Below are 15,145 nucleotides of genomic sequence, written 5' to 3'. Positions count from 1 at the left end.
AGGTTCCTGCTTAGCAACTTGCAGCTTTAAAAAGACAGCTCCCAAGTTCACAAATTAAAAGTTAACACTGAAATGTAAATCAAGATGTATTTTTTGGTATATTTTTTCTGACAGAACCTTACGTTATATGCTGTTAAATGTTGTAAATGATATACTATATAAATTAGTTGAAACATCTCGTATCAAGTCCTCTCTACAGTTTATGATTTGATAGGTAAGCAGAAAAGACAGCAGTTTTTTATTTCTGTACTATGTGAAAATAGAAAAACCAGACATGCTGCAAAAACAGTTCAAAAGCAGTTTTAGAAAATCAATCAGAATAGGACAAGACATGAGTAATGATGATGATAATAATTAGAACCCAGACATGCATGGTCAATATTGTATTTACTCAACCAGTAACTGCATTATACCACACTCCATGAAAAGAAGTGGATGGTGCAAATATTTTGGCCTGTTTCAGTAACATAATCTCTGTTACCTTTTTATTTTTTTTTGTCTTTCCTCTTTCTTACTCTCCTAAAACATTGTAAATGAAAATGGAATCTCAACAAACCACTACAAAGACTGCCTTTTGGCTCTTTCAGTATTCCATGACAAAGCAGAAGCAATTCCTTTCTTCTTTCCCTCATCTGACTACAAGGCCCCAAGAAGATGAAGGGAACTTGCATTCTGTCTTTTCAGCTCTCTTCCCCTGCAGCCATTCTTCTCTCTCCAGCTGGCCAGCACCAGGGCCCCTGCAATGCTCTCCCATTTAATTCCTGCCCTCGATGGGGCTGCACAGACATGACTAATTCCGATTTACAAAACACCTCGAGTCTGCCCAGGCACCAGGCTCCAGCTTGCTCTATATCCAGCGTGTCAGCCCTGCAGGGACAAAACCATCAGACGTTTCCTTTGCAGCTCAGGGCAGGACACAAAGCGCAGCTCTATCAAAGCTGATACACAGTGTCTTCTCGAGAGCAGAATGGAGCAAAAGATTATGAAATCACCTGTAATAAGTCTTTGCTTTTTGGTCTGAATTCATTCCTAAGAGGTGTTTTCCTCTCTTCCTAATGCCATTGTCCTCCCTGTAATGGCTCAGCACTTAATGTCACTATCTTTTGAAACAGGTCAGGCTAATGGCAAGCTTGCTTTGGGCATATTGATTCAAGCTCATTAATATGCATACTCCCTCTCCATTCATTTCTCTACTTACTTTGAAGTCGCTTCACTGGAACCTGTAATGCTTTTTGGTGTTAAGACTCTTTTGGCTGGCATTTCTCAGCTTGCTGCATCAGTTTTTTTATCTAGGACGGAAATGGGACTGAATGCTGCAGATGTTAGTCAATGACACCTCAGGTGACATTTGGTGCCCAGCTGAATGAATTTCTTGGCCTCCTCACCCTCACCACCGAGAGGTATTCTTTCTACTTGCTCTCAAGTTGGCTGTTTACATTGCACACTTTAGGGCAAGTAACATCTCTGTATTTGTCAAGCATCTACCCCAGGGGAGCACAGCCCCTCATTGTGCTCCAACAAAAAATAACACCTCTGACTCTTTCTGAACGTCTCTTCCAGCTGAAAGAGCTATTTCCAGCATGGGAGGAGAAATCAACTTTGACTCAGATATCAGATTCTCAGTGTGATAAGGGAAAGTGATTCAGCTGTCTTCTTTTATTTTTTGCTTTATGATTCAGGAGCAGCTCATTGTTCAGATGACACAGTCAGTCATAACTGGAAACTTCTATGAGGGGGATGAGTACAAGCTCTTATATAATATTCAGAGGTCACTTTATATTAATATCTCTACCCAAACAGCCCAGTACCAACTTCATCCTCTGCAACAGGTCCATGTCATCCAAGGTTATTTTGGGGTGAACGTTTGGACATACCATTTCCCTCAAAGTACTTACAGGGACAGCCAGTTAGGTAGTTTCTCCTGAGAATGCATGTTATGGCAAGGAAGGTTTCCTGCTAAGTCCCTCCCAAGCAAAGGTGGAAACACCCACTCAACTTTCATGATTCCTCCATACAAGCAATGGCTTCTTCTCTGCAGACATCCATTAGAAAAACAAGGAACACACCCGGAATCATGTGAGAAGAATTTGCCATGAGCAAGGCATTGAGCCTGTCTAACTAAGGAGTGAAGACAGTATGATTAAATTTAGTTGCTTCTTCTGGAAGGAGCCAGAAGATTCAAATCAAACAGGATTCAAATCAAACAAAGGGGTAAAACCTTTTTTGGCAGACAGAACTCTAAGCCTCTGCTAAGCCAGAACATCAAAACTTCTGAAGTTTAATTGAACCTAATTTGACTCCACATCCAACACTTATTTCCAAGCCTTTAAATCCCCACTGCACTTTTTGTGTAGAAGAGCAGCAGTATGCTGCAAAAGTTTTAAAGTAACCAATTCCCCAAATCAATCTCACAGAATTTTTCAGAAGATAAAACATTTAAATGTGGAGCTTTATAAATATGGAGATTTTTAATCCAATAGAGTTCCTTAAATTATTTGCCACTTCAGTTTTAACAGGATCCACCAAAGGAAATATACAGTAAGTTAAAGCAACTGAACAAAGCAAGTGGTAAAGACCAGTGGTCACTAACTTATGTCATAATGCAAAAGGTTGCATCCCAGTTACTGGAATATGGCAACAGAGCAGGGCTGACAGGTGCTCAGGAGCAGGCGCTCACGACAACTTGACAGGGTCCCTCACACAAAGGCTATGAAGGCTCCAGTCTCAGCAGCATCTAACAGTTTTAACACACAGACAGCTCACACTGTCTGCTGACTTGTGCCTCACTTGATGCAACATAGAATCCATCTCCCAGCTGCTGGCCAAGGCACTTGGTCTTGATCTAGATCTACTACTGCACAGCTTTGGCTTAGTAACTACATATTCTCCAAGGGGAGCAGTAGGCAAAGGATGCAACATCTTCTTAAAATCCGTCACACACTGGAATACAACTAAGAGCTGCAAAACTGAACAGTGAGTACAGAAATAACAGTGCTAAGAGCCAAAGTGGCCACCTGTGGAGGAGCTAACAGTCTAGAGATCAGATCACACATCAAAATGTTTTATGTTTGTTTCTTTTTTTTTCCAAATTTACCTTTCTTACTCATTTCCAGCACCTTAAAGCAGACAAAATTCATCTCAGTTAGCCATGAAAAATGGTGATTATTGAAAGTAAAACTGAAACTGATTACTTAGTGCGATCAGCTTTGGTCTTCTTAAAAACAACAGAAAGACACCTAAAGCTCTGTAATTGTCACATCATAAGTCACCTGGAACCTGAAAATGTAGACAGCTCTAATAATACAATGCACATCAGTTCTTCAGCTAAAAAGGAAGAGAGATGAGAACATGCCACAAAAAGATTTTGACTCACAGTGGCTAATTTCTGAACATCTTCATCAGATGCTCCCAGTGAAGCAAGTCCTATCTCTTGTGAAAACTGTGCAAATTTGGGATCAGCAAGTAGAGGCACGTGTCCCAAGAGTTCATGGCATGTATCCCTAAGGGAATGGAAATGAAAAGAGTCATTACAGAAATTAATACCATAATAATTCCATAATTAATTTAACATAAGCCATTTTGCAAAAGTCTGACCCCCTACCCTAGACGTCTTACAACAAAACGTGGTTTTTACAGTGTAGTTCTTCTCTGTGTATATGGTTTCCACGTGTAGGTAGAAGCACACACATTTGCTTCTGTTAAATAGTGTATATATCATTTAACCCCAGCTGTTCTGTAAATTGCTCATCATTTCCAGATTGAGTGAAGAGCCTGATCACTACAATCTTTCAAATTTGGTGACATGAAGACTGAACTGCCCAGGGGAAAGCCAGATGTCTCACAAGTGCAGTTTTCATCTTTTTTCTCCACATACATCAAAATCCAAGACATTCCCTCTTCCTCTTGTCCATTCCTCTTTCTGTACCTGGGTAGCACTTCACATCAAACATTTTGCCACTTGCCTCCAGATATATGGGGCAATACTTACAGAGGTTTCTGTGTGCCTAATTTCTCACTTAGTCACAAGATCCTACTGCAATTACTGGGTACTTTTGTTATGCAGTCTACTTTACAGCAAGCAGATTTCAGAAAAAGCAGAGAATCCAAATAATTTCAAAAAGAACAGCTGCTCACATCTGTAAGTGCATTGTTAGTCATGACAAAGTGCAGACATAAGTGTACAAAAAACTGCTAACGGAAGTGCACATGCATCATCTACAAAAGCTTTCAAACAATTCTGAAAGTTTTGCTGCAATTGCTCACAGGAAATAATGGACTTGGTAGTAAAGTTCACTTTAAAAATCCAAGCTGACATTTCCTTTGCTTTTGTCTCTTCAAAGACATTTCTCTCTCTCTCTCTCTTTTTTTTTTTTTTTTTTTTTTTTAAGTCCTAAGCTGCAAACAAATGTTTTAAAGCCAGGGAGAAAACACCAAGTTTTCTGCCTTCTACCCAAAATCATCCAATTTGTCTTTTACAAACTATTCTTGTTTGAAAAGTCACAGAACATGACATTTCAGATAAATCATGAGCAGAAAAACAACCCTCTATATAATTTAAAGTTTTCTTACTCAGTATCCTCACCAAGAAGTCTGAACCAATAATGTGTAGGTAGATACTTGTAAATAGAAGTTTCTGAACCAATAATGTGTAGGTAGATACTTGTAAATAGAAGTTTCTGAGTATACAAATGAAGATTAAAGTTTTTGGTATTCCTAGTTTGCCTCGCCAAAAGTGTATCAAATACAGTTCCAATACCAGAGGGACACGTACAAGTCTTCCTTCTCGGTCCAAATGGTCTCACTGACAGATGCAGATCAGCTTTTGCTCATACTACAGCCACACTTTTTGGTGAGACAAGCACCTCTCTGAAGTTGTGTGTGACAAGTTTGAGCCAACTTCACATGAGAATAATTCATTCAACGAGACCCATAGTCTAGATGGGAGTCCCTTTCTCATTGGAACTCAGACTGGAAAAACTGATTTGCTCTGCATGCCTCCATTTCTTTGTTCAGGAGGTGGTTTGCATCACTTGACTGGATAATCATCAAAGCTACAGGCCCTTCTTTAATTAATTCAGTTCCAATCACAACAATTTCTTCTATCATCTGCAAGATTATAGCTCACTAATAATGCAAAGGACAGCTGGGGAATACAGTTTGCAGTCTGACAGACATGCCACTTCCCAGTACTGAGCAATTCACTGGAGGAACCTGATTTTTCCAACCATCAACTTCCAACATAAAAATTCTAAGTTACTAAGTTACTAAGCCCATTCTCTGGAAGCCCACCACACCAATTCTTACCTCCACCAGGCAAATCAACACTAACTGCTGAGCATCTGTGCTACACTCCATCAGTCCAGATGTATTTAGCTTTGTATCAGTAGTTCAAGCAGAAGCAAACAGTGAAACTGACTCCGAGTTTCTGGCTCCAGTAAGCACACTCATCTGAAGACAGGCTTCTACAGCAGCACCACTACTACTGACACCTGAGCAAGTGCCTACATCTCTATTTTCCCATGCTGAAGCCACAACCTTCAGAAACAAATAAGCAAAGATGATTTATTCCTAGTTCTGCACTGGGACACATGGTCTTTGTTATGTCCACTCTTGCAGACAAAATTAGACAAAGCCTAATCCCATTAACTTGTCTCTCTTGGCAAGGGGAAAAGAATGAGGAGGCAGGAGATATTTCTCTCATGCCTTTAGCTTGTAGATTCTTCCATGAAAGCTATGCAAAGTAGTATTTTGAAAGTGCAGTTACAAAGAGGGGAGCTTAAAGCAAAAAGCATATGAACAAAAAAAATCCCCAAACCCACAAAATCCGTCAGGCAGAAACATGAACCAGCATTTGGGATTGTCATTGGAGTCTTTTAGACTTCTTTGCCAGTCTGGCCCTTTATAGATAGTCTAAACAATATAATTCTTTGCTTGATTCTTTTGTTTTGTCTTATTCTGAAAATAATTAAGTTCCTTTAATTTATTCACACACGTTGCTCAGAGAAAATAAGATTTTTGTAATGCACTTTTCACAGCAAAAGATTTTTCTTGGAGAAAATTAGTTAGTAAAGCAGAAGAAATCTACATAACTCTGTGAATCTAGTAGAAACATAATTAAAATCAGGAAGAAATATCTTTTAAAATGCATACGGTAGTCATACAGATCAAACCAAATGAACTCTCTAATTTGTATCTGGTTCTGTAGCCCGGGTGTTAAATCTGATGGAAAGCCCACTGAAGTCAAAGGGAGCCTTTTTACCAGGTCTATATCATTGAAATACAACATTCACCAGTGGGGGGACCTGCAGCAAACCTCATTATGGCCCCATATATCAACCAGGAGATCTCAGGGCATTGCAGCTACTGCAGAAGATTAAGAGCTGTCCCCAGTCAAGTCAATTTAATTTTGCCACCGATTTAAAAAAGCACTAGGCTTTCACTCTACACTTCTGGTAACACTTACTGTGTGTTCTATGTTATTGAAGAAAGCCTAAACACATTTTAAAAAGGATTTTCAAAATTTTCCTATGGAATTCCTGATAGTACACATTACTTAACTAATGTGAACCAGTAGGTCTGTAAGAGGGTACTACATCATTAGAAAATGACAACTTAAATCCTCTGTTAGTCATATTTAGAGGTGTTAATACTACAACCTGTATTTTTAAGTTCAGCCCAAATAAGGAATAAAAACCCTCATTCTAACTCAATTGTTATTATTACTCATCTACTTTCCAGACAGCATGACCAGAAAGGTTACCAAAAAAGCAGCTGCTACGATCCACTGCATAATTCTGAATGTAAGCAGCATCCTGAAAACTGCAGGACTCTCAAATACACAAATCAATGAACCAAAGAACATCAGGAAATGCACAGACACACTTAATTGCTTCCTGGAAGATGTTATTGCCTTTATCCTGCTGGAGTTATGTACCTAAATCTCTTATCAGTAGATGAAAATGTTCTTCTAGTTTGTACTACGTTAATAAATGTCATCATTCCTTTGCTGAACACTGGTACATGCTGCAGCCTGAAACACTGGCTTCCCACAGGAGAGAAAATCATTGATGCAAAGCCTAGTACTTCTCTTGTATAATTTATTTTTTTGAAATCTACAGATATTTTTAAATAGACCAGAAGAGGTTCAGCCTCTCCTTCCATCCAAGCCCTTCTCTCAAGATTTTCCATTCCATCAATTTGCCTACAAATTTAAGAGACTTAAGTTCCAATTACAGAGGTTATAGAAGTGACCGAAATCCTTCAGGGGTCACCACGTCCTTTCCAGAAGAAACACGCACACAAAGCTAGCCTCAGAGCATTTCAGCAAGTACCTCGCCCAGTTCAGACGCTGAGGAAAAAGGTAGATGGGTGTCTAACAGCACCACCTGGTGACTCCTGCCAGAATAAAGCCACTGCATTTTTAGATACACCTTAGTATGCCGTGCCATCGAACCTTTTATATTCAAAAATATCACTCCATGGTTTTGGCAGCCAGTTCATGAAATCAAACTTAGGCATGAGTCCAAATGTTTACAGGACTGGAGCTGAAAATAAATGTATGAATCCTTTGTGTAAATTTGGAAAAAGATCAAACATACTCAAATAGTCCAAGCTGATTAAACCACAGCTCCAATTTTATGCCAACTGTCTCACGACTAATACACTGCAAAAATGTCACTCCTGTACTTACAGGATCAGCAGATACCTTTGGTAAAACTACCTCCATATCATCTGAATGACATGTACTGTTCTGCAATTACTGCACAGAATACAATATATATAACACAGGAAAAGAACTACAATCTCTTTGATCTTCTTTTTCCCCACTTTTTATCAAAAGACCATATGCCAAAATATTTCACACTAACTTGCAATATTCTGTTTTGGAAAATCTGCAATGCTTTTCCAAATTATTACTTCAAAAGTCATAATTAAAGTGTTTCTTATTTCTGTCACAATTTCCCTGGAACAGGCTTCATATCTAATATTCTCTCTTGGTAAGAGAATAGTGCCCCATGTCTTGCTTGTGTTGTGTTATAGGAGACAAACGAAGTTCAGCTGTGGAACCTGGTCCAAAAAATATAATAATGAGAGCACAGAAGATCAAATTAAAATTCTGAAAGCAAGGGGTTTTTAAGATATTCAGGTTTGGGGGTTTTTTCCACAACTTCTTTCTAGTTGTCCAGCAGAAAATGAAAATGTGGACACTTTTTCAAAATTTTGAGGTGAAGGCTCATTTTCCACTGAAGCATAATTTAAATAGTATTTCTAACCCTCTATATAAATAACCCAGTCATTCAAGACCCTTGTAAAGAGTCAACAAAAAAGTCTTTGAATTAAATTCTGGCTCACCAATGTGAAAGATTCTGTCATCAACAGTTTAAGAAGAATTTCTTTCATTTTGTAGAATGGTTCCTCTTTTCAATCTTGGCAAATTCCCTTGTTTCTTTCAAGAAACTGGTGAGCATATTTTTTCAGTACTTTAGCAAAGGCAGTAACTTACGGTTCCGGTGTGTAGAGGGGATCTGAGCCGTGTCGTATGTACTGAGTGCAGTGAAAGACTCTGTACGCTAAGCCAGCTAAAAAGTCACGGGGAGACAGGTACCCAGCAACTGGTCTCACTGTGAAGCCAGACCTTTCTGAAGTGAAGGACATAATAAAACATCACATTACATATATGACTGTATCACTTTCTGGTGACAGATCTGTTGTTAATTATTCTACCAGAAGCATGACACAAACAATCTTGATGATCACCACACATCATTTCCAATTATTACATACAAGAAGTATTTTGCATTGCTAGCATATGTATAATGAAAACAGCTGGAGGTGTTTCAAAGTTGGTCTTTATATCTTTGTAAAAAAAAAAAATAGCTAAGGTACGCAAGTGATGTTCTTAAAATTTTTATGTCTGGTACCAAATGGAACAGAAGTTTCCATATTGGAAAATATGCAAAATATGTTAAAAAAATAACAGAACAGAATAGGATGAAAACAAATCTGCCCTTATTTTACAGATAAAATATTTTTGTATCAATAAAATACAGATTTTTATAGCTGAAGTTAAAATATTTAACAGTCTTCCTTTTACAGATTAGTCCTAGAGTTAAACAGTTTCAGACTCAGTGACTTCAAAAAGCATGTGTTTCTCTCTTCTTTATTCTTTCAAAGTTTTTACAGGACAATATTTCAAGTTTTTCTGCAACAGATACTACTACCTGCTCTATGTAGTCTGAAAGCTTATTTCTGAAAGAAGTGTGTGATTTTGAATTTCTAGCTAGGGAGAGAAAATCTGTACAATTTGTCATCATTCCTTACAGACCGTAATACAATACAGGAGAGACCCAGAAGGACACAATCAAATTCAAGGAATGATGAGTTAGCTACTAGCAAACGCAGGTTTTCATGAACAAGAATTATGGATGAAACATGGACGGAGGAAAGTGAGCTTGTCATTACAAATTCTGTATTTTCTTTAGCTTCTTCATATATATATTTAGATAATATGCTTTGCTAATCATTCTTTTACCAGCACATAAGTTGGTTTTTTCAAACACCCACCTTTATAACAATTTAGTTTCTGAGTAAGAGATTTAAGAAACAAATATATGTATCTGAAGGACTTTGAGGAGAAATTAAACTCTTAAATTAATTCTTTGGTGGCTTTTCTTCTAGAGCTAAAAACAACAGCTCCATATCTGCCACATCGTCCACATGGGATATATCATGTCGCAAATGAAAAATAAGAATTTATTTTCAAACCTAAATATATAATACACTGATCCTTTAAAAAAATAAAATGAAAGAGAAGCACCACATCACTTATGGTGCCCAACAGATCTTTTTCAATATACAAATGTAAGGATTAGCTTCATGAGGTCTCTCTCAAGCACTCAGGAAAGCCTAATATTCATCAGGCTACACAACAGCATGCCAAACCTGCTCTTTTCTTTTAATTCAGTCATCTTGGTATTTGACTCCCTCTTTTTCCTGCCTGGATATTTGGAGGATGCCCAGTGAGGTTATCAGAAGTCCCCATCTGTGGCAATGAGAGAGCAGTGTCAACTCAGCTCTTCCTTTTCACCGTACTGAAGGATTTTCTCCCTGTACCAAGATAACATCATGCCTTACATGTTCAACTGATTCATTTCTCCCCATTTCGTACTTGCAAATACCCACATAAAACTCTCTTGACCCAAAAACATTCTGTGCCACAGAGAACACAAGACCAGAATGATACTTCAGGCTAAACCAAAGGCCACTGACAGTGCTGTGAGTCTTCATTCAACGTGCTTTGTACTCCGTACTAGCAAAAAGAGTGTTTTCATTAAACCATATCTATTGAGAAACCAAATATGAATCTTACCTTTAAGAAAAATAGAAACATCTTCCAACTGAGGCACATTATCTTCTCTGTATCCGCAGTACTTGCTCAGCAGAGGAAAGTTTTTTAAATATTCACGACAAGCATGGGTGGGATAGAGTTTACTGAGTTCCCTAAATACCACCCCCCAAGTTTTAACCTCTTCAGCTGTGTACTCCACTCTGGGAATGGGTTGACCACTATTGGAAAAAAAAAATTCAAAATACATCTGAATACAACCAGACTGTAGACATTGTAGATAGCAACATTTCCACAAGAAGTATCATTTTAAAAAAGGCAAATGAGACTATTATAACTATTTGAACTATTTTTAATTGACAGCTTGATGCCTCTTCCTTAGAATTATTTCTTGATGTCATGATGTACACATTCTATCATTTCCTTAAGAACTGTTTCTTACTAAGCAATCTCTTTACTTCTTAATCTTTGTATGTATCATAGTAGAAAGATGGATTTCTTATATACCATGTTCCTATATCAGACTAATAATCCTCCACTTACTTCCACTGGTACCTTTGCAAGTGGATGGCTGAAGATCCTGACTGAGTCTAAGATGTAAATTGAGTAAGACCTTCAGTACACTGCATTCTCTATGCATTCTGTAAAATATATAATATTCACACAGCATCAAATGCTGGGGGAAGATTAGGCAATTACATAGATACTTAAAAATGTATGTATCCAATTAAAAAAATGTGCACTCATTTCTTACATGTGTAGATATGTTTGGAACCCTGAATTCATGCAGGACTACATTATGAGGAAGCTCATCTCAGAGCCAGCTGCCCAGCCTAGAGGAAACTAAGTCTTTAAATATACTTCTCCTTTTGTTTTAATCTTGTCCTGCTCCTCTGCCCCCTTCCGCTCGCACAGATGTATAGCCATTGGAAAGCAGAAGCCTTCCAGGATACCTGCAAATCTGCTTCTGACATCCAAGATTTGCCTTGAGTAGTTACAGTTAATTCAAAACTGACTGACAGTGTGAACATTGTGAAGAGCTCCTTCCAACTCGCACTGCCTTGTATTCCCTGTAAGGAATTTCCTGTGACATGGTCATGGGCCATCATCTCACGTCATTAATTCCCCCTAGAAATGTTATAATGTTCCTCTGGATTTAATATTCACAATCTAGAATATGTAATCTCTGCAATCTGCTTTCTCCTCAAGCATCTTTTTTTGCCGCACTGTAACAATGTACAGATTGGCAAAGGGATTCACAGCATCCTCCTTTGCTCCATCAGTCCTTATCTCTCGCTCTCCTGCCACAGGGCTGGCAACACGGGCACAGCCAGCCCAGTGCTGCAGCTTCCCCAGTGCCACAGACAGCAGCTGAACAGGCATATCAGACATGGGCAGTTCCACTGCAGCAGGAGAACCTCAGTGCTGGGCTCTTGCTGCCAGCTCTTGCTCAATTCATAATCCTGTCTCCACTGTACAAGATAACAAGGAATAAGCCCTCATGTCACATTTGATTGCTGCTATGCAGTCCCTACATGCACAAGAGAGGATCATCTGCCCTACATTCATTTGGGTTGTCCCTTCATCTTTATTGAAAACTTACCATTTAATCCCCTTGCCTTTCATGATATCAAAGGATTTTGATTCATGGCAGTTACCTGTCAGTCAAAGGCAACTTTGTATGAGGTGCTCATACTTGGTAGGGACTGCTGAATATCCAATACATGCACTAGTTCCCTGTCAGCCACTTTTGCAGACGTGACAAGAATTGCAACACATTTAGTGAAGTATTTCTCACCCGCAGAAGTTGCACTGGTTCTGTGACCATCCTGCAGTGGGAGACAGTCCTTCAGGTCTAGTATCTGCCCTTCTCCTTAACACTTCATCAACCCTAAGCTGCCTGCCAGCTCATGGAAAGCGTAGCATAGCTATTCTGAACTGTACTATACACGACAGATACAAACAGGTTGCTACTCCATGCACTTGCACTTGCCAGAATACTCAGCCTCATCCCTTCTCCTTAGGCCTGACCTCTGCTATGGATACTACCAGTATGGGTCAGCACTGGCACATCAAGTAGGAAGATATGTTTTACCAGTAGAAAAGCTCACGTTTCTATTTAGCCTGGCACTAGAAAGGCATAAGCACAATCAAGGATCTGAAGCTTGTTCCCTTCTCACTAAAAAGTTTGTAATTTAGTTACTGTTTCAAAAAATTCATTAGTACTGAAGCAAGGTTCGCTGAACGCTAATTCTTTAACAGGCTTTATGCCTAGGAGAGCTGATCTTACTTCCAGCTAATCATGAGACTGCTTTCTTTATAGAGAGAATCAAGGCAGCCAGACTTGTGGAAGGATCCATATCTTTTTCCTTCATCTCTACAAACTTTGTGTTTCTTAACTTCTTATTTCAACATGCAAGACCCACCTTGCACTCAAAGATCTCAATAAATCATGGAAATGGCCAATCCTATAGCCAGTTTCCTTGTGGTTAAGATGACTCTACATGCTAACCTAATCTGAAATTTTATTTCTCCTTATTAAAATAGGGTCTTTCCACTTTGCCATGGTCATGAGCTATCGACTCATATTATTAATTCCCTCTTAAACATCATATGTTTCCTACAGATTTAATTTTCTCAACACTTTTCTAAACCCTAATCAGTCTCAAAGGACTAATTAGCAAGATTAATGCATTTTCACTATCTTTAGGATAGAAGCTAAGTGAAAGAGGGAGGAATATGGGTTTTTATGGCTTTTTTGGTTCATTTATTTCATACACTGAATCTTCACTGCTGTGCTCTATTAACATGTCTTTTCCTTTAACAGCCAGCTGTAGTAAATACCCGCTCTTCCAAGTTCACTTAGTAATGTTTTTTTCTCTCTCCTCATTTCAGACACCACTTTATGTTCAAGCAAAGCAAAGCATCTACGACTATAGAACAGTAGCAATTCATAAAGGAAATGCTGACCTGGGATTTTCAACTCAACTTTTTATGGAGCCAATTCCTTGCAGCCAAATCTCTGGGTGTTTTTGGTTTTGGTTTTTTTGTTTGTTTTTTAAGGAAACAAGTGGGAGTTGTTGGTTTTTTTACAATGGAAAATTAGAAGTAGAAACACATCAAACCTCAGTAAGTGATTAGGGAGGTCACTTGCCTGGAAGACACTGAAAGATGTTTATCTCCAAGGAGAACAGCCCTTGTAAAAGAGCTGGTTTTATTGTAAAAATAAGTAAATAGTCATTAGACAGCAGAAGAGAGTGTGATGAGACTGTGATATAGTGTCAAGACACCTAAAGTAACTCTGAGTTCCACAGCATGGGTAGCAGAAACAGCCCAGCTGCAGCAGCACAGTCTTCCCTGAGCATATCTGTCTTTCCTCAGCATGGCTTGGGCTGCGCTGCAGCAGGATACTGAGGTTTTCTCCCTGGGCTGTCCCTCCATGGATACCCAGAGGCAGACTGGCTGCACAGACCAGCAGACAGAGCATGTCCCTGGGGGTAAGGATAACCAGTGCAGGAGACCTGAAGTAGGAATGAGATTTTTGACACGTTAGGTAACTGCCCTAAGAACTGGCCTCCCAGTTTTTCTGGTCCCAGCTAAGAGTATTTGGAGCCTCTTCTTTTCATTCTGCTTGTAATAGTAGGACAAGTTTGAAATCTTTTAAAGGTTTGAAAAGATGAGTGGAATGAAGGAATACATCCGAGCAGTTTTGCTGAAGTACAAGGTCTGGTCCTCAAATAACCTCTGTTTTGGATTGTGTAATTTTTGCAATGTGCCTGCAAAAATGTTCTTAAGCCTTCAAAATCTAAAGAAGGAAAAGGTTTTGCTTCCCTTTATTTGTTTTATTTTCTGGAAATATGCAGGATAACTTTATGTTATTTTGCAAAAAGGTGTTTCTCTTTTGGTTTTAGTGATACGTTAATTTTGAGGAAGTTGCTGAACTAGCTGAAATAGATATGTAATCTTTGTTTGCAGTTAACAGAAGCCAGATCTTAGATAAGCTACCCCGGATTTTGTAACTTATTTCTTGTCAGGTTTATGTTTATGTAGTTGTGCTTGTAATGAAAAACAAAATGTGGTAAATAGGACACAAGATAGCTGCAGATTTCCTGCTTAAAGGACCCATTGAACACAGGAAACTGTAAGTTCTACCAAGGAATCATTTGTCATGAATGCATTGAAAAGGTAGAAAGGTCAGGATGAGGAAGACTCATCTTACTTCCTCATTTTGGGTGACCCCTCCCCAGAATAGACCCCCGACTCTTTTTAAGAAACAAAGTACGCATGCTTAACAGCCTTTTTGTCAATTAGCATACCAAGCGAGGAATGGGAGGTGACAGGGGTATGAATATGCATTTGTATTTTGGATATTCAACACTTTTGTAAATAAAAGGCTTTGTAATTACCTGTGAATTTCGCAGTGCGAATTAGGGAAATATCCTGCGTGCTGCCCGGCCGTAATAAACATACACTTTCTAACTTTAAACTGTTAGAGAGTTTTTGTCCGTCACAGTTGGGTATCGATACTAGATCAATACCCATATTTCTTTAATAAGTCATTTTGGCGAGCCAGGCAGGAGACTGCTCTCTCTGGCCGTGGGGCCAGCGGGGTCCAGGACCCCTCTGGGCGCCCACCCGGAATTTTCTGGGAAGAGGGCTCCTGCGGTCCCACTGACCACCCGGGAAAAGACCAGAACCTGCTGGAACTACGGACAAAAGGTATGTTTATATTTGAAAAGAGGTACCTTGGTATAGGCGGTTGGTAAGACACTGAGAGACGTCTCGTGCACAACATACGCC

At 39.0% G+C, this 15,145-nt stretch overlaps 1 protein-coding gene across 1 annotated transcript in view; it reads right to left on the bottom strand.

The window, feature by feature from the left end:
* TPH2 (tryptophan hydroxylase 2) overlaps window positions 1-15,145 on the bottom strand; it is a 60,135-nt gene that overhangs the window by 25,943 nt on the left and 19,047 nt on the right. The window contains exons 6-8 of the mRNA XM_040062240.1: window positions 10,370-10,566; window positions 8,504-8,639; window positions 3,374-3,500 (exon numbers count right to left, since the gene is read on the bottom strand). Coding sequence (XP_039918174.1) covers window positions 3,374-3,500; window positions 8,504-8,639; window positions 10,370-10,566 — 460 coding nt within the window. The remainder of the gene's footprint in view (window positions 1-3,373; window positions 3,501-8,503; window positions 8,640-10,369; window positions 10,567-15,145) is intronic.

Source organism: Hirundo rustica, chromosome 4 (genome assembly GCF_015227805.2).
Source record: "Hirundo rustica isolate bHirRus1 chromosome 4, bHirRus1.pri.v3, whole genome shotgun sequence".
NCBI classification, from domain to species: Eukaryota; Metazoa; Chordata; class Aves; order Passeriformes; family Hirundinidae; genus Hirundo; species Hirundo rustica.
Note: the sequence above shows the minus strand (reverse complement) of the source record. Positions and strands in the feature narration are given on the sequence as shown.